Source organism: Clinocottus analis, unplaced genomic scaffold, assembly GCF_023055335.1.
Source record: "Clinocottus analis isolate CAN_PGR_092001 unplaced genomic scaffold, fCliAna1.0.p SCAF_20, whole genome shotgun sequence".
Classification (NCBI taxonomy): Eukaryota; Metazoa; Chordata; class Actinopteri; order Perciformes; family Cottidae; genus Clinocottus; species Clinocottus analis.
In genome coordinates this window covers 4,136,103-4,160,530 of record NW_027175932.1, presented here as the reverse complement: position 1 = coordinate 4,160,530, position 24,428 = coordinate 4,136,103, and the positions used below count along the sequence as shown (strand labels likewise).

The 24,428-nt window shown below is 44.6% G+C and overlaps 1 protein-coding gene across 2 annotated transcripts in view; it reads left to right on the top strand.

Moving 5' to 3' along the window:
- acss3 (acyl-CoA synthetase short chain family member 3) overlaps positions 1-24,428 on the top strand; it is a 34,360-nt gene that overhangs the window by 4,404 nt on the left and 5,528 nt on the right. For both annotated transcript variants that reach the window (XR_011078050.1, XM_068587115.1), the window contains exons 4-13: positions 332-466; positions 1,785-1,925; positions 2,662-2,742; positions 3,084-3,179; positions 4,513-4,664; positions 9,014-9,117; positions 22,579-22,674; positions 22,878-22,941; positions 23,972-24,053; positions 24,270-24,392. Coding sequence is in view for 1 of the 2 variants with exons in the window: in XM_068587115.1 (XP_068443216.1) it covers positions 332-466; positions 1,785-1,925; positions 2,662-2,742; positions 3,084-3,179; positions 4,513-4,664; positions 9,014-9,117; positions 22,579-22,674; positions 22,878-22,941; positions 23,972-24,053; positions 24,270-24,392 (1,074 nt within the window). In the remaining variant the exon portion in view is untranslated. The remainder of the gene's footprint in view (positions 1-331; positions 467-1,784; positions 1,926-2,661; positions 2,743-3,083; positions 3,180-4,512; positions 4,665-9,013; positions 9,118-22,578; positions 22,675-22,877; positions 22,942-23,971; positions 24,054-24,269; positions 24,393-24,428) is intronic.

Genomic DNA, 24,428 nt, shown 5'->3' with positions numbered 1-24,428 from the left:
ACATTTCTGCCAGGCCTCTCAGGGCATCTGACAAAGGTCTTCTAGCTGCACACAGAGAGTGCCTTCACTTACAGTGTACCAAGCTGCCTGATGACTAGAAGTCCACAGAACTGTGTCCACATTCAAAAGCAAACTCAAAACTTTCCTTTTCTCGCTTGTTTAGGTCTTTTTAAATGCCGTGTGCTTGGCTGTATACATCTGTATATTACTATTTTCTCATATTTATGTGGTCTAGGGCGGCTGTTTCTTTTTATATTCCTATATTTAGTTTCCATGTCATGAAATGTGTGGTGTAAACAAATCGTCATTCTCTAATCCCTGTGTTTCTCAGCCCAAGCTGATGGTTACGGCGTCATTTGGCATCGAGCCAGGCCGAAAAGTGGAGTACATCCCTCTGGTAGAGAAAGCCTTGGAGCTGAGCTCTCACAGGCCTTCTAAAGTCCTCATCTACAACAGGCCGAACATGGTAAGAGGCACAAAGCAACGTGAAGCTTAATTTGTCCGGGTGGTGTCGTTTCCTAAGCCGCTGGTTGTGTGACAGACTTTACGTAAACCTGATTAGTTTAGTCACCGTATACAGCTGTTTGGAGAAAAGGGGTTTCTCAAGACAAACGGTCGCCATTTTTCACCTCTATAAAAAGATTGAACTCAATTTAATGCATCATATTTAAAGGTTTACCGTCTAAAATTGGCCAAATGTGTATGAACAGTGAGAATATCAAATCCCGCCACTGTATCAAAAGGTGATGTATGGCTGGTTCAAACGGATGAGAGGTGTCGTGTGTGTGCAGCAGAGGTGTTGCACAGGTTGTCGCGAACAGCCCACGCATCCAGTTATGAAGCAGCCGGATGAGGGTAACGCAGCACGCACTTATGAATTCATATGGTGACACAAGCTCAGATCGGATTCACCTTCACACATGCATTACAAAGAAGAAAAAAACTAATCATTGAATTTTAGGTCTATAAAATAGAAATTATTCTTCTCAAGGTGTCGTTTTCTGGGCTCCACGTCGCAAATTTGTTATCAGTTACGCCTGGTACCTCTGCGTGACTAGCTTGTGTTGTTAAATTAGCAGTACACAATGTATTGGATCTAGTTTGTGTACTTCCCTGTCATCTATCGGGGAGCGTTCTGCTGGATTAAGAGATCCCTGTTGCGTCCTTTTTCTAAACGTGGTTGACGCAAGTGAACTCGCCGAAACAGTTTTTACAGGAACGCATCCCCTTAAAATCATGTGAAGAACCACTTTGAAGGCCGTCGCCGCTCGTTTTTTTCATCAATTACTGCATGCAGCGAGCCTCCGACATGAAAGCCTTGTTAAATCAGCCCGGTTTTACTCCGGCTTGACTTTGAGTAAAAGGATGCTTTTCAGACAGCTGGAGGTTATATATCTGTGAGATGTTGAATGATGTCTCTGAGAACCACAGAGGGGGACTTTTCTTCAGCCTCCCGGGGATAATTTAAATGTTAATGAAATTAAAGTATCAAAAGAATTTTTGAAATGAGACGGATGTCAGCGACCGGAGACGTAAGGGGCGTTAATCCATGACCTGCAATTACCTCTGTTGCTGACTTCAGGCGATTATAACGACTAATGGGAGCTAGAGCAGAGTTTAAGCATCCATATAAAATGTATAATACGTGAGAATATATATTTTCCCAGTTCCCCAGTTTGTGCGTCGCTGTACTACTTTAAACAATGTCCTTTTTTTATAGCAGTTTAGTTAGAATGCCAACGAGTTTATCACATTTATAATTTTTTTCTTTTCTGTTTATAAAGGAAAAAGTATCAATGAGTCCTGAGTTGAGTCTGGACTGGGAGGAGGAGATGGCCACAGCTCGTCCACATGACTGTGTGCCTGTTCCCTCCAACCACCCTCTCTACGTCCTCTATACATCCGGGACCACTGGAACACCAAAGGTACTTATTATATGTACTTATTTCAGAGTATCGGTCAGCAGCAGTGGGGAAATCAATACCTGATTCATAGCTATCGATGTCCCCCTCATCATACATTCTCAGTTATGTGAGGTCTGGTTCATCCGATTGGCCCAGTTTTGTTTTCAATGCTCTCAGTTCTGCGTGGAGCTTCTGTGTGACTCATCTGCTCTTTGACAATCCAGGCCCCAATCTAAACGCCATCACCGTGACGTAAATAAGACGGAGCATCCATGCAGCAGGAACTGGAGCTCATGTGGGATGAATTGCCTGCAGGCAGATTCAAACGAATAAATATAAAAAACAACCTCAAGCTCCTTTTCAATTGGCATCATTTTGTCTTTGACCAACAGATGCTATAAAATATCCACCTGCTGGCGAGTTCCCGCGCCTAATAGTGCCCTTTTATTGCCGGCGTTTTTCTCTATGAGTTACTGTGACTTCCTCAGTTATGGCTGAAGGGAGACCATAAGTTTGAGACTGTCTCTATAATTGGACACATGAGGACTTGAGGACACAGTAGTTTACTGGAAAATATCCACACCGCACCGTTAACTAATAAAAGCGAGACATTGGAGTCGGGTTTGAAAACGAAATCTCATTACCTCCACGACGGCGGGGCCGAGCGTTCGTGTGCAGATTGCTATTAAACGCCCCGCCTCTTTGCCCCGCGCGGTACCTGTCGCCGGTCTGATGTCTTTCTTATCTTGTCCCCCAGGGTGTTGTGCGAGACACTGCCGGCTACGCTGTGATGCTGAAATGGACCATGTCAAATATTTATGGACTCAGTCCTGGAGATGTAAGGCAATAAAGCGTCGTCCTCTGAGTTGGAGCCGTGTTTGAGGAACAAAGAGCGAGCGGTCAGCAAAGAGAGAGACTGCCCTGCACTTGAAAGACAATTTGATTTTGAGCTGAGCTATTTTGATTAGTAGTGTTAATTTGTCATTTTTCCACTACGAGGAGCTATTTAATTTACATTCAAAGTGCAGCAAGTGTCATGTTATTCGCATTCAGCAGTGCAAAAGGAGTTGAAAACCTGTTAATATCATTATTTCCACTTGTTAAGCAACAATCAATGCAGATGTTGATACATTGCTCTCTGAATATTTCACTTTTTAACATTTAATAAACCTGTTGCAGGTTTGGTGGGCAGCGTCAGACCTGGGCTGGGTGGTCGGCCACTCGTACATCTGCTACGCTCCTCTGCTCCACGGTAACAGCACAATCCTCTACGAGGTATGTCCTCTGCGAGCTGAATACATCCATATTTGGTTCACTGTTATTGCAGCTTACGTGAACTCCCTCTAGCCACGCTTGACTCCAGTCTATTTTAATCTTTCATTCCCTTTCTTTTTTATTGACTAAAGCCGGTCAATGTCCTCACACACTGGCGGTAAATGGAACTTTCTGCTTGCAGGATACATTTGTTCAGAGAATATAATGTTTCAAAAGCATCATAATAATACAATCATTTGTACACCCAACAATGTCTTGACGCACAGCACTTGCATTACCACCAACAAATTCAACCTTATTCCAGGTCTTATTATTCTTCTTTTTCCATTTCAATTTGTCTTGCTTTTTTTGTATTTTTACCCAAAAATTATGTTTGAGGTTTTGCACTGAAATGGACTGTGATGAAAATAAACAGTATTTTTTCAGCAAAGTGTGTATTTTACCCAACAATATTGGCTAACAGCAGCTCCACTGAGCACAACATTGAAACACAACTTCCCATAAACCACCGGTGAAGGAATGAACCCGCTTCAATTGCATATTTTCTGCATTAATGTGTGTTTTAAGCAGCCACTCGATATTGATGCATCCAATATATTACAGACAATTTGGCTTTGCTTGGAGTCCACCTCCCATCTGTTTGCTTCTTCTATGCAGGCATCTTATTATATGGACGTTTATCAGCTGCAACAGCAAAGAAGAAGGATGCGACTCTGTCTGCTACTTGTCATGTCGGGGGACGCTCTTTAAATTAGCACTCTGACTTTCTCTCACCTGCAGGAAGCAGAACTATGGATTCGCTGCTTTGTGCTAACAGCTCGTCTCTCTTCAGGCATGACGCTGCCAAACGTCATGCCTGAAGAGAGATGCCCTCTGATCAATACACAGACACACATATTTATGCAGAGCATTAATGACATATCTACCTGCTTCTGTTTACCATTCTGGGTTTTTCTCTCGTCGTCCCCTAACTGTCGGGCTAGTCGAGTATCAGAAACGCACTGTAGGAGGTGTTTTGCCTGCAGGCTTCTTTTGTCTTTCCTCCTATAGTGTTTTCTAATCCATGCATTTCTGGGCCCATCTGTCTGGAAGGCAGCCTCTCCAGTTTGAACAGCTGCCCAATGAATATTCATCATTTGTAGTTGAAGTGATTTTGCACCGTGGAACATTGTTGAAATGTGTCATGTTTAAAACAAAAAAAAAATTTGCTTCCACAATAAGCTATGTGTCTGCTGCGCCGTTCTGTATGCCGCCCGCCATGTGATTGATATGCCCTGCATCCGTGTCACAGTTTGAGAACTAACCAGCTGTTGCTAAACTGTCTGTGTTGCAGGGTAAGCCCGTGGGGACGCCAGACTCCGGGGCGTTCTTCCGCGTCCTGTCGGAACACGGAGCCTCCTCCATGTTCACGGCGCCCACCGCCATCCGAGCCATCCGCCAGCAGGACCCCCACGCCGCGACGGGGAAAAAACACCCGCTCTCCAGGTAGACGGCGAGACGACAACAAGCTCTTGCTTTTTAATTCGGCATGGTATTGGACCGAAAGTAGAGATTAATCTTTACTTTAGCCCATTGGACTATGATCCTTGCTCCCATCTAAAGATTTAATTGGTACTGATTGTATTATTGATTCCTCTTATTGATCTGATTCTTTCTCAAATTCCTCATTACTCGATACATTATTTTGGTGATAAAAGAGTACATACAGGCCACTTCACCACTTCTCAGTGTAAACGACTCGTTTTATCATCCTCTATAGTTGGTATTTTTGGTCATTTACCTTTGCCCTATACTCATTTATGCTCGATAGAGCTTGAACACATCATAATGTACAGCTAACGTGGACCAGCTCTCCTCCTGCTGACTTAAACACAGATCTGTTGTTCACGTTGTAGCATCAGGAGGGAAATTCATAGTCACGAGAATAAAATAAGGAAGCAATTCGGGAACTGCTTCTAGGTCATCTGACTAATGCACTGAACATATCAATGCTCCCTTTGTCCGCTGCCTCTGAGTAACTTCATGTGAGAACTGTGAAGACTGTCAGTATCGGCCTTAACGCTCCAAATGCGTGTTGTTCATTGAGCCTTTTGAAAGAGGGACGTGTGAAACCATATCTTGGCAGCCGGTCCGGCCTCTCGTTAGTCGCTGGCCATCTGTTGACGCACAGCCCTTTCCCACCTCCAGAGCTGACAGTCTGCACCCTCAGTTGGACCCTCTGGAGAGTCAATCAGGCCGGATAACAAACGGTAGCGAGTCACTGCGGCTCACCTGCATTAAATATCACCGCATCAACTTTTTTACCCGTTCAGATAAAGGTCTTCTGTAGCTCAAAGTTAAAAACCAGCATTTTTCCACACTATCAATTTGGCCCAGAGATGGAAAGAGTTGATCATTAGAATTATAAATTGTTTTGTGTGGTAAAAATTGGACCTGTGTTGTCAATTCCCCACTTTCACTCCAGTCAGCGGTCTGAAAAATGCCTCTAAGCACACAATCTTGAAGCATTTCTGAGTGCGGATGACCTCCGGCCGCGGTGAATCATTCAGTAACTCCGGCGTTGTGGGCAGAATTTTACGACCCTCGTCTGTTCGCTGTGCTGAATGCATCTTTTTTTTTTTTTTACCGGGCAGAGAACATTTCCAATATTTTTTTTTTTGCCTCAAACATTGGCGGCATTCATCCCTCTAAGTTTCGACCTTGCCGCAATCAGCCGATCAAGCGACAGGCTGTTTCTGTGTCCACTTTCTCATTCTTAATGCGTCCCCTCGGTCGTGGCAGGCTGGTGAAAGATTACTGTATTCCCCTTTCGACACTGAACATGCCACCATGACAGATGCAGAAATACAAAGACAGTAATGAAACACAGTTCGGCTCAATATCTGAGCCTTTCACTCGTTAACTTATGACGTGTGCATTGAATTTATAAGTTACCAAAAAGAGGTTTTCTGCCAATAACATGTGGTATTACTGACAGTTCTTGTCTGTGTCTAGATAGTTTTATTTTGCTCCATCAATGAGAGTGTTTGTGATCCAGTGTCTGCATTTTGCCAGCTCATATATCACACGGAAGGATACGTCAATACTTTATAATGCCGCTTTTAATTAAAAGTGCTCTGATGGACGTAGAGAAAGCTTTCCGAAAACTCCTTTAGCTTTATTATAAACATATAATTTCATGCACGAGAGCACTTAAACAATCATTTGATACGGCTCAAATACCCTGTCTGCCGTTTATTGACGCCGTGAGACATTCACTCCCTTCAGAGCAGCTCAACTGCAATAACCCTGGACCCTTTATCAATGGGCTGGAGCCATATTACTTGTCACCACCGATGTGAAACTACATTGACCCTAACCCTGAGTCCACTCAATAGTGCCTTCTAAACACTCGAAACACGGTTCATGCACATGTTTTGGAGATTAAATGTCAGTCTATGTGGAAAAACTCACTACCAACAATTGCCGCTATATTTTAAATTAAGTTATTCTCGCTGCTTCAACTTTGTCACACTGAGCTCACACGATCAGCTTTAAGCACGTTAGCAATTTGTAGACTCAAAACACGTGACAAGGGGCCTTCATATGGATGGCCATTAACCACCGACCATATGCCGTTTCCTGCTCCAAGGTCACGCAGTAGAGGTTATCTTATCTCTACTTATCTTAACAAACTAGCATAGCTTTTATTGGTTGACATGTGACGGCTAGTGTTACCGTTGAGCTGGAATATGTGCTCTTGCTTTTTTGCAACCTTTTGAACCTTCCTGACGCGGTGCAATAAAAATAACTACCAGAGTAGATTTGCTATCGATGTACTTTTACCTTCACGTGTGAGCTTTTACATTTCCTCTTAAATGCGCCAGAGTTAAGTCTTTGTTTGTCCTCAGGCTGTGTGCAATGTGTAGGTGTTTATTTGGCAACAGATGGTGCTTAATAATTATTTTCCAACGTTTAATTAGTTCTCACACAATGCTCGGTGTGGAAATTAATATCTAAAATGGAAAGAAGCATTTTTTAATTTAACAAGGTTGGGAAGCACGAGCAAGATGTTGAGAAGAAAAATATATATAAATATTCTGAATCTAATATTTATGCCTTGAAGGTATAATTTTAAATAACTTCTACATCACCATTGATGCTTTAAATATGGTACTTTATTTAAAAAAATAATAATCCAAAGAAATAATTCAAAAAGAGAAGAAAGGATTTTCTTCAGATCTTTTCCTCCTGGAAACCGAACACGGATGTGTGCACTTTATTCCTGAGCCAAACCATCCCACTTATCGCCAGTTCTTCGGTCACAGAACCCTCCTAACTTGTACTGGTTCTGCCATCAAACTCCTCAGAAAAATCTGAGTTCTTTGAGAACTAGAAGCTTAGGAGTGTCGTGCAGTTTCCCTGTGTTATTGAAAACCATAAAATCCAGACTAACTAATATTCTGGTCGACAAAGAACAGTCAAGTTGGAGAATACTGCTTGAAAAAGATAGCAGAGTATAATTCGAGGCGAGAACAGGAGGAGAAAAGATACGATTCAGTGGGTAGAGAGTGACATAATGGAAAATCTTTTTGGCCTGTTACCAAAGATAGAATTTGACTTCAAGTCTGATTGGAGTTGGAAAAGCCATTTCACATTGCAGAGAGCGATGCCCAGCAGTCATCTGTGAGAAAACGTAGCCATCAGTCTAGCATCTATGGCTCCTCTGTGACCTCGACTCATAAAGAAAGTGGGAGGGGGGGTTACTGATCTCTTCACAGCTTTGTAGCGAGCTACCAGCAGTGTTGTGCATTAGATATGAGCCGCCATGGGCAGCCATCAGAAAATGGATGCTGTGTTTTGGGTCACCTTTTGGGTCACGATGGAGGGCGGGTTTCATGAAGCCAGAGAGTAGCAGTTCCCAAACTATGAGGATTCAGAAGAGTTTTGTGGTCTCCGGCTACACAGTGACTTAGGGTCACATCAATACTGACTGAGGTCGTACAGAGGGTAGAAGGTTCTTGGGGAAAAAGAGCAGCTTCGTCCCACCGAGACCATTTCCTGGAAGACTAAAGAAGAGGCAGAGCATTGATCTGTTGGAGACTCCGGTACAGATGATGCCCAACGCAAAACAACGATTCACCTCTACTGTCCTTAGAAAAAGCCTTGAGTGCAAATGTAAGAATGCAAAACAACATAGCGAGGACAAAAACATCCATTTGTCGGCAATCGCGGCGGGAACTATCCGCATGACATCGCCCGAGGCAGCTGAAAGGATGTCTCGGTCACAGCTGAGCTCACAACAGGGAAAGTGAAATGGAGAGGCCTTGATGGCACACTGATTGTGGTCCAAAAACGATTGCCTTTTGAAGAGATATCGCACGAGTTCAAAGTCTTATTCCAGAGAAGTTGATATGACCTAGTTTTAATGACTCATTTCCTCCTCTTAAAACAAAAAAATCAGAAGCTCATAAGCTGCACAGCTCCGAGGATCAAATTTACGATGTATAATCACGAAGATGGCCAAATCCATGAGGCACATGCTCCGCACTAAATTGCCAAGATTTGTCGAAGGCCCTCGGAGACGAATTCTGATTATCAGTCGGGAATTTCTTTTCATTTGCAGAATCACATTCTTTGCATCCCATTTTCTTCTGGCCGTGATTGTAAAATTAAATCTAAAGTTAAGTTTCTCGGAAAAAAGCTGGAAGAAACCAACTAAAACTTTTTTATTTTCCCTCCCTCGCAAACATGATGTGTTATCTGCACCATGCCATCGAGAGGGTCGACGTGTCATGTCTCCTGACAGACGTTTCCGTGTGTGTGTGTGTGTGTGTGTGTGTGTGTCCGTGCAGGTTGCGGTCGTTATTTCTGGCTGGCGAGCGCTGTGACGTGGAGACGCTGGAATGGACAAAAAGGACGTTCGGGGTTCCTGTGCTGGATCACTGGTGGCAGACGGGTAGGAAGGTTTCTACTTTCTAAACACAGAAATCAGAGGGATCTAAATCTGACAACCCGCATGTTTACTTGTCAAAGCCGTGTATTTAAAGCATCACCGGGAAATGTTTTGATATAAATTCATAGCTCACCTGTCTTATCTGATTCCATATCATCCATCTTCCCTTTTTAGCTCACATTTTATACTTGACAGGAAGCAGTAAATTGAATCTTGCAAATGACATACAAACTGACTCCTCGATGTCAGTGAGTGAACTGTGCAGTGAAAGATGCACTCACCGACGTGACGCTCTGCTCTCCTGCCTCCTTTGTCTCTTTTAGTATGACGCATCACATAACAGCCAGCCCATCATACACAATGTGCAGGTCCAAATTGTTGAACACATTCATCCGCTATCGTATATGTGAAGCTGCCGTGTGCGATTAATCATGTCTGCTCGAGTAGGTTGAGAAGCACTTTAGCCTCCAAACTTTAGGGATTAACTTCTTATGATACAGAGGAAGCCTTTCGAGGAGTACTTTTATTAACATGAACTGTGTATGATGTTTTAATTTTAACTTGGTCTTTAAGCCTCTGCTTCGTGTTAAGCTTATCGGTGTGAGAAGACTATGAATGTGGTCTTTGCTGTATTTTATTAGTCCATTGACATTAACTTGGCCTTGAGACGAGATATAACTCCAGGAAAATCACTTTTCCCTTGAAGGCACAGAGTCATTATGAAGAATATTTAATCATACTGCCCTCTGATTAATCCCATCTGATGCTTTGTATTGTAGACCGGGGGATTGGACCCCTTCTTCCGGAGTAATTATGTCGTTTAAAGACCCCCAATGTTTGATTTCCTAAGCTTCTCTGAGAACTGATCGGCACACAAAATGACCTGTCATCATTTGGACAAGTTATTTGAATGGCAATCAAAACTAGATGGGGATGTGCAGAAGGGCAGATGAACAATGGCTGAGTCAAAATGTGAATTATGACTGGAAGTGATGGTGCACATTTTATTAAATGGACCAGCTCCATCGCTACTGAACAATAATCTGACTTTTGGAGTATACAAGTGCAATAAGGCTGATCTCTGATGTATATTATTGATTTAATATCCAGCAGGCCAAGCCACCACAGAGCTCCTCTGATCCGAGGCAATCATTGTCAGGTGGGAAAACTCCCAGAGAGCATTGCTTCAGCAGGTCAGATTCCACAGCAGCAATTAAATGAGGGGTTTGATTGGCATTGCCTTTCATTGAGTTCACTAATGTTTAATTGACTTTGCGCCCAGGAGGGACAGTGAGTGACTGGAGTGAGGACTTAGGTGCTTAGAAAAGAGATAAAGAAGAGATAAAGCAAAGAAAGCAATCAGTGGGACTTTGTCACAGAGTTGAAATTGAAATAGTTTCCCTACTAAAGCATGCTTTGAGAGTTTGTATTACTTAAAATTGCTTAAATTATGGAAATATTTGATTAAAAAAACATATATCTATATATTTTAAGGGAGGTAGTCCCGTAGAATGGTATTTTATCTAATTTCGGTTAAAAATCATTAATTTCATCTTGTCATCAACATATTTTTCAATCAGTTTCCCATCACCTCCCCACTCAGAGACAAGTTCACCCCAAAGAAAAGCAGCACACTTGGAGCATCCTGGCATCTCCCCGTCTTTCTTTCGAGGGCCCGTGGTGTGTGTCGGCCCTTCTGACTGGAGGTGGCGCTTTTCTTTTCCCCCAGGACAACCAGCGATGTCATTTACAATATTATAGTTATTCAGTTAAAAGGGATCACAAACACGATTTCCTGCTGGTGTGATCAATTATTTAGCAGAAGACCCTCATTTCACAGCAAAACTGTAAAACACGGGTATTATATTACTGCCTCTTAGTAAAATCCAGAAAGTAATTGTTGCCATATGGCAACACCTGGACCAACGGTGCGGGAATCCTGTCAGTTTTCACTTAAAAACAGATTACAATAATTTATGGTTAACCAGCCTTGCCAGAGAAGAGCTTCCATTCTGCTCAGTCTTCTCTTTAAAAAGTCCATTTACGGACCCAATGTTTCAGTGCCGCACCGCACCGCAGCGCTTCAGATTAATGTAAGCTTCCCGGAGGCCGAGTCCCGTTCATCATCTTGAAGACGTGCCGGGTCATGCCCCTTGAATCTCAGTCCGGTGGTCGTACATTAGACGAGGAAAATGGCAAGTTTGCGGTTTCCTAGAAAGTTTGTAATCGGCCTTTTCTTCACCCATCGTGTAACACGGCCGTCGTGGGTCTGGATGATAAGATGTGGAATTGGAGTCTTGGGTTTGTCATGATTCTTGAATGTGTAAGATCCTGTCAGGCTCTTGGATGGGAGGCTTGCTTTCGGGTAGCATCCCATCATACTATAGTTGAATCCCCTCCACAGACACACACACACACACACTTGATTGTTGATTGCCGTCCTCCCCTACAAGTGAACTATGATGAATGTCCCAGCAAAAGAGCAAAATTGGATGTCTCTTTGTTTCGTAATCTTTTCCTGGCTGCGAGACCGTGGGATCGATGGCGGACAAGACGACATCTCTGTGTTTAAATATGGGATCAATACTGTTGTTGGACCGTTGGAAAGCCATCGACCTTGAGTTTGTACAGGCAACACACACTGATCTGGGGGGCAGATTAGCCCACTTGACTGATTGGTCTGTCCGGGGCGCACTGGGAGTGTGAAAAGCTCAATAAAGTAATATCGCAGAAATGTAATTTATCAATCGGGGCTCTTGGGTTTGAATTGCTGACCCTGCTGTCGGCCAACCGCATAATTGCTGCATTACAGTGAAAAGCAGAACTGTTGCATAACAATCCATATGATCAGGTGGATTGTAAGTTTGAAGACAACCACCAGGAAGTTGTATATACGTCACTGCAGTTTAACGTCTAAAACCACCAGTAGTTTTTCCCTCCTCGTGAGGTCAGAGTCTTCGGTTCAGTCTGGTGCACCGATGAGTGGCGTCAACTGTCACGGCAAATTTGACCATTGCTAATGACCACCTGCTATTGAGTCTTTTTAACATGAAAAGATGAATATCGAAATACCAGAAGTGGCCCAAAGATGCACTGAAGAGTGCCAATTCATCACCTAAAGGTCTTCGTCCTGCCCTATTTTTTTAAAATTTATCGCCTGTCAACACAAGTGATTGATTACTGGAAACCAGGTACAGAAATGGTGGTAACCGATTTGCATTTGACAACCGCCGGAGAGAAGATGATTGTTTGTAACAGATGAAATACAACTAAGAAAATAAAATATCCATTACACAACTCAGCCCCTTGTCATGCGGCGCCGCTTTGTAAACTTTGTGCTTCGTAGCGGCCTCCATAGAAAGTGAAAAATCAATTTGCCGAAGCGCAATAAATGCAGTGAAATCTCTCTGGTGTTTTTTATTCTCCCGTTTTTTTCATATCCACACCCGCATGTTTTATTAAGGCTGCTGGATGAGCATGTCTGGTTCCTATAGCTCCAGTGCTCACAGGCAAACACAAGATTATGACATCTGCAAACCTTTTTTTTTGTTTTTTGGTGCCGTGTGATGTAGTTGTTTACTCTTTCTGCACCTCCATCTCAGATTGTGTCTGACTGGCAGAGCAGATGGATCGACTCCCCTCGCCTGGATGTGCTGAGCAGAGCTGCTGATTCCCATCTTTTCTCTCTGTAGCTTCAGCGTTTGTGAGATAACATTCCATCCTACTTGATCAAAGGGATGTTTGACTCTCCCTCACACACAGGCGCCCCAAACCCTGTCACACTTTGTGGCTAACCTAGCCAGGTGATATATTGAGTTTGGGGAAAAAGCTCTGGCACCCTCCTTTATTTTGTGTCGAGATGTGTAAATCCCTTTGGATTCTTCACCCCCTGCTAAACTCAATTTCTGGCAGCTGGCGGCCGGCGCAGCAATCCAAATGTGTTCTCCACTTTTTCACGGTCGAGCGGGTCACTTCTCGTCTCAGTTGCTTTCTCTTTGTCCGTCGGAGGCAGTTTGTCTTCAAATGCGTGGGCGAAAGAGACTCGGGCATGCTATACATATTCATTAAATCACCTTTTAGGTTGGTTATTTCTTTCTGAAGTTGCAGAAGTTTTCAGAGTTTGTCTGAAGCCAGCATCACCTTCTTCACATCCACATGTTGCAGTCGTCTCAGTTTTTCAATTCAAGGCTCGTTTAATCCAAAATGGCCGTCACAGAAAAGACAGGTGTCATTTCATCTTCCTAGAAGAGCCTAAAACCAACAATGCAATACAATTGCTGGTTTTACTTTCTGCAAGGGAACAAGTTAATGCCAGCCTTATGATTTATGATGACAATCGCCTTGATTACTTTGCAGTCACAAACCGACGTCTTAATGCAAGTAGAGTGGAGTAGACTACGGCATTTTAGAAATCAGATTTTTAAAAAAAAAACCACTAATAGAAAATAAATCTCATACATTTATAAGCATCATTGCGGAAGATTTTATTGTGAGGAAAAATGCCAAGATGTTTTTTACCCCCAGCTCCAGTTGACACACAGGCCTCTAATGTGGGTAAAAGATAAGAGCACCGTGTGCCGCGCTCCCTTCATGAGGCACCCTGCTGTGGGTGTCACGCGCTCTGTCTCCCTGGAGACAGGACATCAATCAAGCAGCTTTTAACCACGTCGACCCCTTTGACACGCCGCCTTCATCTTCATCCCCTCCAGGCAGCAACGTCGTCAATGTAAGGCAGATTTTCAATTCAAGCCTCGTTTAATCCAAAATGGCCGACACAGAAAGGACAGACTGACTCATTATAGGCCAAACACCACAAAACGAAGATGTTTTTTTATCTTTTAGCTTCCAACTCGGAATCATTTATCAAACTTGGATCTTCTTTTTGTGTCACACGCGTTTGGTTTTCATCTATAAATATTGATATCTGTCCTTCTACTTGTTGCTCACCCTTCAAAATGGATAGAAATGTCTCAAAATCCATCACTGGTGCAGTCGCTCGTAAATCTTTTTAGCCGCATTGCTTTTTTTTTTTTTTGTCCTGGAATGTAATATTCAGCAGCACAAAGCTGTAATCGATGGTGAGCGAGCCGGCGCCGTGAGCGATGATGGGCAGAGTAGGTGAGCAGAACGGCACATTTTTTAAAGTAGAAAAATATTTGTTCCTGAGACCTGGACTCACTAGTAAAATATAGAGATTGTATGATGAATATAGATTTTTTATGTTATTGATGTTTCTTTTGCTTAGTCCAATTGAAATTACAAATCCTCATATGAGATCAAAATCAATGTATTTTGTTATTGAGAGGAATGGGGGGCGGGTCTGTGGAGACTTTAGTAGGCATGTCAGTGTATGTGATGCCTGAAAAACATGCATTTAAACTTTAATACACTTTTAAGTAGAAAGTTTCAGGCTCAATTGAAAAGAAATAAAATCCAAAATATTTCTCTTGTGATTGAAATGCTTTTGAACCACTACCAGCGCCTCAGAGTAAATCTGCTGCCTCGTCGCCAAAGAGTTCTTTATTTATCAAACCGTGTGTGTGTGCGTGTGTTTGCGGCTCCATTAAACGATGCATCATCTGATTCTTTCTCTCTTGACATCATCTCCCGACACTGGGAGCGGTTCATCAGGGCGCATGCGGCTGAAAAGATTTAAAAAGAAATAGCTCATGGGTTTGGTTCGCATCTCCCCCCCCCAACCTCAATCCATCCATCCCCTGGGGACTTTTTGCTTACCTTGCAGTCGACTGTGTGTATCGTGGCTGATTCTTAAACGGCCGCATCACACAAAGAGCCAGCGGGGCTTGCCGGCTCCCCTTAGATCTTGCACAAGGGCCCCGTGGGGGGGAAATAATGAAAGGGAGTCCAGTGGTGCGAGACGGCTGGCTGTGAAGGCGCCGCGGCGAGAGGCAACATGACGTGCAGCAGACGGGGAGGTCACAGGTCGAAGCCCGTCTCTTGTCCTTTTTTAGAACGAAAACAATATTGCCGGCGGTTCTCGGCTTTTGCCGAGATGGGAAGGCAGAATACATGCCCACAGACAAACTGTTGTAGTGTATTTATTAAACAATACTTTTTTTTGTGGCATTGATTACATGCAGCGACAATTTTCCACATCTTCGCTGGGAAATGTTTGATTGTGCTGACGAGCTGGCGCCCGAGCGCTTTGACTAATTTGACCAATTTAGCTCGCTGATTAGTTTTTTTCTCGCTCTGGAACGCCCCGGCCGGTGCAGGCAAACACTCGCTCTGTGACGAGCAGTGGAAGTGACCGGCGCGCTCGTTATTCCCGTGTGCAGCGGACTCCATCATGTCCCAGCCTCCCGCTGTCACGAGATGCCGACACTCATCCGGTCTCATCAGCCCAGACGTGACACCACCAGCGGCTCTTTTTCCACCTGCGCGTCCTCCATCCCATCTCTCCCCTTTTGCCTCCGTTGAATATTTTTCTTCTTTTCACGTGCACGCATACATTGTTGACGGCTGCCAGAGGCCGACATAGATGTGCAGTCCCTCCCCCTTCTTCCCTCTCCCTCCCTCGAGCCACCTGAAACCAGCCCGGCTCACTTCCCCTTACGTGCAGATGAGAAAATGTCTTCCATTTTGAAGCCTGATGATGATAATAATACGTGCGCTATTTTAAGAACCAAGTGCCATTGGAGTGTATGGAGGGGGGGGGGGGGGGGGGGCAGCGTGATGATGAAGGTTGCTGATGTCACTGGTGTTGCCTGGCAACAAATGTGTGTTTCCAGTTGGCAGGGTTTTGGCTTCCTCGCCAGTGAGCGGATGGACTTACACGAGTGTTTTTTAGGTCTCTCTCTGTTTGTCTTTGTTTCTCCGAGTCTCTCTGACGGACAGCAGAACGGCATTACCAAGAAAAAAAGTCAACGGAAACCTCGTCAAAGCGCCTCGTCCTGTCAAATAAATTGAGGAATTGACAAATGCATTGCTGGCTCAGACTGGTTTTCCACACATCTTCCTCCTCCTCCTCCTCCTGCTCATGGATGAAAAAGTCAGACTCTCACAGAGTCTGTGAAGGGCAGTTTTTATAGCCTCCTTGAAATGTTTATCCTCTCACTGGTGGAAAACAAGCTTTTCACAGCCCGGCATTCACTAACTGGGCACAATACGCTGAATCGGGTTAATGAGGACTCGTCACCTGACACCACTAAGCTCAACAGGAATGCCGCTCCCAACATGTTGATTTGAATATGAATACATCACCTGCAGGATACTTTTTTCCTAATTAGCTCCTCTGTGGTCAACTTAACATAGTGTTCTCTTCAATAGAGAAGATAATGACCGTAATAAGAAATCTGGGCACCATATTATGTATTTAATAGCTGCATTTTGTTGGCCTCAAGGAGCATGTGGAGTAAAGTGTTTATAATAATACGATTTTAAAAGAGGCTGGACTTGAATACAAGAAAGTTAAATTTTATGCAGTGTATTTGCATCTAGATGTTTAATTGTTTGGGGGAACATGTGGACACTTACCAGCACAATACTGTTGTGTATATTTGTCTTAAAGGCGCAAATTAAAAATCTAGAGCATTAATGTAGCTGCAAAAAACCTTTTGCGACGTAAAGATGTTGTTTAGTAGCATCTACCTGAGTAGAAAACAAAGTCACTCTTCCTCTGTGTGTGTTGACGGCTCAGCGGTCGCCATCTTGACAGCTGCAATCCTTGAAATGCTCTGCATTTCAAATTCAGCTCCTTTTTTAAAGAATAAACAACAACTTCACCTTATTGTTGTTCTGTCCCACCTTGTCTCCGCATAGACCGGTCCCTCAACTTCTCCTTTTCAGAAGAAGAAATAAATGAAACTACAGTTTAATTACAGTAAAATGATCCCTCACTCGCGTCACCCTCGTGCTCGGTTGCCCACCTTTGGGAGGTGCTCGGGAGCCTCGGCTTTGTGTCTCACTTGGTCTCATTACTTTGCTGCAGAGACAGGAGAGCAGATGTCACAGCTCCTGTAATTAAATATCCGAGAGCTGAGGTGTCACGTTTGCGTTACCTGGGTTGTTTATCTAGGAGGCGGAGGGGGGGCTGCTTCTTGTCAACGCCTCTCTAACCGGCTCGCGTTCCTAGTATTTGTCTGCTGAGCTAAGGCACGAGAAGCGTTCTCACATTAGCAAGTTAAGTAGTGCATTTGTATGCATAAACTTTGGCTCTGAGCAAATGAGGCGAGCAGTCTGAAAAGTGATAGCGAAGAGGGGTTGGAATGGTTTTAGCTGATGGAATGAAGTCGTCCCTTGAGGAGTCCGAGTTGTAAATGGGACAGCGTGTACGTGCGTTGTGTGTGTTATATGCGACGGCTCATCTTGTTTTCATGTCTCTTTGGTGGGCAGCAGCAGCAGCAGCATCAGCAGCCTTCTACAAAAACCTGCAGCAATTCCCCCGGTGCATTTCACTCCCTTTCCCTTTCTTCACTTGTTATTTTTCTTCATTTCAACATGCAGCCCAATCAGAGCTGCTCAGCCAACCGACCCCTTTTGGTTTCTTTCGTGTGCTTTGGCTCCCTCAGTCTGAGTCTGAGCCGTTTCAGTGGTGTCTAATAATCCCTAATCCCAGAAGTTTGGAGGTGAGATTTGGTCGTCTAATCATTCTTGGACGCAAAAGAGGGACAGCAGTAACGCGACCCCCCCCCCCATGTTCCCTTGTCTTAACATCATCAGATTGCAATTCAAGTTCACATTTTTCTGTGTTTCCCTCACACGACTATTTTGTACAAATTCTATGGATTCTTGGTTTTGTCTGAAAGAAGCAAAATGTGTTGTAAACCTAATAAAACAATGCTGCTCTCATCCTCCTACGCCGCATCAGCGCTTCAGCTGACCTCGGGTTCGCTATCTTGTTAAGCTCCTGAAAGGGTTACCCCAGCAACCACGCATCACCGGGACAGCCGCGCGCCCCGCTGTGCGTACGGATGATGTACAGGAAGCACCCCCACGTCTATTTCTGATTTGTTGTCTGAACTATCAGTGACAAGTGCTGCTTGTGTGTGTGTGTGTGTGTGTGTGTGTGTGTGTGTTACATCTCTACTGTTGGCGTTAACTCCCTTGCTCTGCTTCCCAGAACTCAGTGTTTTTGCTAACTTCTGTTCGTACTTTGTATTTCTGCTGTTGCCCAGCAGGAACAATAATGCAGAAGCCCCATTAGGAGAGGCAATGAGAGGCCAATATTCACTCTTTTAGCTCCATTTTGGTGCCCACCAACTTCTAAGGGCAATATGTGGCACTTTAAAGTTCATAAAAAACGTGTAAGAAAAATCAAATTTGTGTTTAATTGTCTCTCTTGTTTAATGTTTTTGTCACATGACATTGATTATTGTGTAGAGATGTCGGAAAACCAACACTGAATCTTCCACTCGGGACTAATCAACGTTTTTAAGCCCATGTTACATCATCTACGCCCGGTCGATTGATGTCCCTCATGTTCCATGTGAAGGCCTTACGGGCGGAGCGCGATGTCACGGTGACATTGTGCGAGGAGAAGACAGGTATTTCATCTGCTTCACAACCAAGTGGAGCGCTGGAGGTGTGGCTGAGAATAGAGTGTGCAGGATCAGAGAGCCATCTTTGTTTTTCCTGAGCAGCAGCCCCCGCCCTCCCCATCGCCCTCAAGCTACTAGTAATGAGCACGGCTATTCAATAGCGCCAAAGCGGCGTATTGCCCATCCCGTCTCTTCCCCCGTCTCCCCCTCCTCCCCCTCGCTCGACCCATTCATCACACTCAAAATGCCTCTCGCTGGCCGAGCTCATCTCCAACAGGTCGAAGCAAGATTGATTTGTTTGTGTACACGGAGGCAAAGAGAGAGCGAGGGAGCAAACAAAAAGGGAAAGACAGTGATGGGAGGAGACGAACACTGATACCGAGGGGTGCGTTGTGTATTTTTTTTTGCCTCTGTATGTGTGTGCCGAAGACTCGCACCACCAGTCATTCAGACAAACGGATACACAACCACACAGCGCGTGTGTGTGTGTGTGTGTGTGTGTATCGTGTGTGTGTGTATCGTGTGTGTGTGTGTGTGTGATTGACTCCATCTCACAGATGATGTTCTCTCTCCTCCTCACTCCACTCTAGTATTCACTCACCTGTCTCAGCTGGTGCCGTCCTCATCTTTTCATATCCAGCATATTTAATCTCATCCGCACGATGCGACCAGAATAGCAGCGGCGGAAATATTCCATCTGTTTTCGTCTCAATGACTTTTTTTTTCTTTCTTTTTCATCTCGACCCTTGAATAGACACAGTTGTGACAGATTGTTGTCCCCGTGGGAAGAAATGTGCCGGTAGATACGGTTGAGTTATGTGGAGATCAATAGTGCTGAGGGTGTCAACAGTCCAGTCACTTCTACGTGTGTAGAGATACGGTCTGCAGAAGTTAGGATATGATTCAAATACCCGTTCAGGTAAATGTTGCATTCCTTTTTTGGAAAGGCGTGTGGGAATGTAGATGAACTGCTGCGTTCTGATCTGTTGACGCCTTCATATTGTTGGCTGAGGGAGGAGCCCGCCGAGTTCTTGGCAAACATCTGAGTCAGCTTCTGCTCTTGTCAGTTTACCGTCTCTCCTCTCCACGTGAAGAGAGAAATATTGTTTTTCGTAGCGAGAGAACCTTCATTGAGATGGCTTTGCTTCGTAATGGTTTGATTTCACGCCTGAAAGCTGTCCAGACGGTTCACCCCCCCCCCCCCACTCCTCCCGTGTGCCTGGTAAAAATGTCAAGGTCCACTTATATTGTCTTTTTTCATTTGGGTTTTGAATTTACTCGCCCCGGGGCCTGAATCACCGTTGGCGAGCTCGGGCTCCGGCTGTAAACAGCCGGGTTTAAACACTCCACTCATGCCGACACGGCTCAGCGGGCGAGGGCGAGGCCTAATCGACGGGCAATTCAGTGGAGCTCTTAAAGGACCCTCCCGGCGTCCTTCAGGGTCAGGCGGATATATTGGTTTGTCTATATTGGCTCGTTGTAATAAGTTAATAAGATGATGTCAGCCGGGTCGATTGCGGGATGGTTTTCTCATGCAATTTCCTTTCCATTTGAATATCTATTTATCTTCAATCAATTTGGGATTGTGGGAGTGGAATTAAGACGCCTATTTGCATATTGCGACGAATGATTTTTTTTGGGCACAAATTACTGCTTTTCCAAAACTTTCACTTATCTAAAAGTGTCCATGCTGACTTTGTCTCACAAGTTGGTCTTCAGTTGTTTGGAGCCTATCTCCCTGGATTAAAAGATAAATGTGAAAACAATTTAGTTTAACAGAAACCTGCAAAGCAGAACCAATCCAAAGTCCTGAGGGCGCCGCTTCATATCGGATTTGTAAAACAGAACTGCTCTTCAAAGTTAGCAAAGTCGAAATAATCTCTGAGCTCTCCCACAATAACCACAAATGTGGACAAACGATTGCCATTTTCCCAAATCCGGGCCGTGTAAAGGCCATCGGTTTGTGATTCCCAAATCTGAACAGTCTGTACACTGATCCTTAAAATCCCACACTGTGCATCCTTTTACCTTCATGAATCTGTTTCAACTTTCTTACCAGTGACAGTGTTTCTCCTTTTGCTCTAGTTCCTTTCAGATTACATAAATGTTGCAGCACGAGGAGGGAAAGCAAAGGGCGTGATTGGTCAACGGGAGGGTGGGGTCTGTCATCTGTAATCATCGGTGCTGAACGCTGTCTCTGCTGACACTGATGGGCTTTGAACCCTGCAGGGAGGGGCTAACCTGCTACTGATGAATGAGGCGTACATGGTCGCCAGTTCAGAGGTTGGGAAATGTATTCAACTCTTGCATCCCGACACCCGTCTGCCCTCTCTTCGTCTGATAACTTAATCCCGTCCTCAACTCCTGCCCCTGAGCTTGTCTCTTTTGAATCCTGCTGTGCCGAAGTTGGAGGCTGGTCAAGAGCCATTTACATTTGTGTGTGTGTGTGTGTGTGTGTGTGTGTCCTGTTTAGACATGCATGTGCATTTTGGGAATGTGTGTACAAATAGTTAGTTTTCTTCATTTCTTGTTGAGGAAGTTTCTATACTTTTGTCTTGGTCCATGTCCACTTCACGACCCACAAATGGTTCCACCTGAGAGGGATTTCCTTTTCCCCAGAGAACTTAATCACTTGTCGGTATCTCCTGGATTATTCGTGTGGGTCCTTGTTTTGGTCCATACCGCTCCACTGATTGTGACTGACAGCCGTGATGTCCTGTGTTGCTGTCGCTCTCCCTCAAGATTTAATGAGGAGCGCCGCCGTACTAACCAAGCTGTCATTTGCATAGCACGCCTGCTATCTACAATGTTTTTCCATCGGCCTTCGCCCTCTCAGAAGAGTCACCAGCACTGCCACTGACTGCATATTTTAGTGATTGGAACTGAACCCTCTCCCCTCCCCCACACCCTGCAATCACTGATCAGATTCAGGTTTTGTCCACCTTCCCGCATGCATTTGCATATTAACAGTTGAAAATGCCGCAACACCTCAAGCACAATACATGACAGAGACATCAGACAGAGGAGATGATCTCATTATCTTTTGGAAAAAGCTTGTGCAGAAATTTGCATGTTGGTGAAGAAAACTGGCATGTGAGGTTATTTAACTGCCCTTTTCTTTTTCTTTTTTGATTCGACGAATGGAAAAAGCCCAAAAGCTTCATTCTGTCGTCACGCGTCTGATCTAATGTTTAATTGATGAGCCAATCAAGAGCTCAGTCCTGTCTTAAAGATCATATATCGCTCTGTGCAAACAGCAGGCGACTAATGGGTCAAGAAAATATTCCTAAACAGGCAGGATGTACCAAGGAATATGAATGTGTAGTCCAGAAATTATGAAGTCATTTTGTTGAAGGATATTTTGTCACCTGGCATGTGCAACACACTGTATGTTCCCACACTGCTTAGTGTGCTGTGAAGCAAACTTTTTCGCATAACAAATATGTCCAACGTTATTTTGTCGAAAAGCCTTCAGCTGCATCTTTGCGTCAGTATTTCTGGCGAGAAACTGATCATAAAAAAACAGCCAGTGTTTCTTCAGATAGTGTTTTCAAATTTGTTCAGTTTGTCACAGAAGGCAGATGCTGATCTCGGGCTGCTCTGCTGGGTGGTTACTTCTGATATAGTTTTGCTCACTGAGCCGGATCAGCTGGGTCAGTCCTTCTCGGGGTGAGCTAATGGGGCCGACACACAAGCAGGTCTTTTACTCTGTGTGCAGCGCAGCTGAGCAGAGCCCATAGGAGCTGTCACAGTTCTGCATAATGTAGGTTAAAGCCGCTCGCAGAAGCAAAGCAATGCCACACACGCGCGCTTTTGATGAGCCCACCATCAGAAGGTCTAACATTTGCACGATGAAGCCGATAACGACGAGGTCGCGTCACCGCAGATCTCGAGCTACTTGTGCTTTGACTAAAACTTTGTCGGTCTCCCACATGACTGTGTCTGCATGTGTCTCTCTCACCAGAAACCGGCTCACCCATCACCTCCTCCTGCATCGGTCTGGGGAACTCGCTCACGCCACCTGCAGGTCAGGCCGGCCAACCTGTTCCAGGTTACAATGGTAAGACTTTCTGCTCATTGTGCCGATGTCAGAATCGCTGACCCTCAATTCCAGTGAAATAAAAAAACCAACCTGATATGAATAAAACCTCGCGACCGCCTTGCAGTCCCCGCGGAGCGCTTCATATTTTCGCTCCTCCGGTTTGCCGGTGGGGTGCTGCGCCGTCTCTGAATATGAATCGCTTGCTCTTCCCTCTCCACCAGTCAGCGTGATCGACGATGACATGCAGGAGGTGAAGCCGAGAACCCTGGGAAATATCGTGGTGAGGTAAGCCGAGTGAACGCGTCCGTGCCGCGCGAGATGAAAGGGAGAGCGACGGCCGAGCTGCCACCGCCGCCGCTCGCAGAAAACCCTTTAATCTGATTTCAACTCTAAATCTTTTACTCGTTTATCTCGGTGACTCACGGCTGAGCGGCGCGTCTGTTTAAGTTAGAGAGCTGCCCGCGCCAAGTGGACTTCACCAAAAGCTCCAGCAGCCTTATCTTCCACTCTGCCACCTATCCGTTATCACTCTCCTCCTCCATGTCCCTGTTCTCTGCAACTGCTAGTATTGACTCGCGGCCAATTCGGGGGGGATTTCCAAGGAATTCACATGTACTGTGAGCGCTGGCGTAACCACAGGTGGAGCTGTAAACAGACGGGAACAGCTGTGTTGCTATATTTTACTTCTAGTAGCCAGAAAGTCTGTCACCACGGCTTCATAAAATCCTAATCAAGAGTGAGCTCATTGTAATGTGTTACGGCTTCGAAGCACTGTGTGTTCAAGTGTGCGTGTATAATTTATTTAGGAAGGAAGTAAGCATATGTGCAGATTGAGCTGCAGTCATAAACTACTCAAATCATTATGTTTTACATCCACTTTCAGCATCAGAAATATGATTTTTGTGTGTGTGAGATCATCCTCTTTTCAGAGAAATTAATATATGCAGAGGCATGTTTGGGGTTCAAACTCGGGAAATGGGATCATCTCGGTCAAGAAGGGGGATTACTGGTAGTCTTTGGATAAACAAAGACTGAGTAACTGAGCTCTCCTATCTGCCGAGTGTGTGTTTCTCTCTCTGTGTGTGTGTGTGTGTGTCTAGACGGTTATCTATTGCTTTATTGGGTTAAATCTGATGGACTAATGCTCATTGACTCTAACATGATTTCAACACTTTTTCATTAAAAATTGTTCCTTGAATAAAATATATATATACATCATAATATATTGAAGCCTTGCAGACTTCAGGCAAAGGGTTAAAGACAAATATCGGATTGCCACTAAACTTCCATTTTTAAAACACCATTGTCCCCTCAGACCACCCTTACCTCCTGGTGCAGCGTTGTCGTTGTGGCAGAACCAGGATCTGTTCAAGAAGCTCTACTTCACCAAGTTCCCAGTAAGACACGTCACCACTTACTCACATTTGTTGGACGTGAAATAATTTGCACAGCTGTCTGATTCAATGAAGAACATTTTGTTTGGTGTGTGTGTTCATGTCATTGGCTTCATAATGTAGTGGAGTCGGCGTGTGGTGAAAGATCGCCCTCTGGTGTTGAAATCTTTAATTGCAGCCGTAGAACGATCTCATCGTTCCTCTGTATTCCACCGTCAGGGTTTTTACGACACCATGGACGCTGGTTTCATGGATGAGGAGGGTTTCCTCTACATCATGTCCCGGTCTGATGATGTCATCAACGTGGCAGGCCACAGGCTGTCAGCTGGAGCTTTGGAAGAGGTAGGAGAGTGATTACAGAGCAGGTCACACACACAC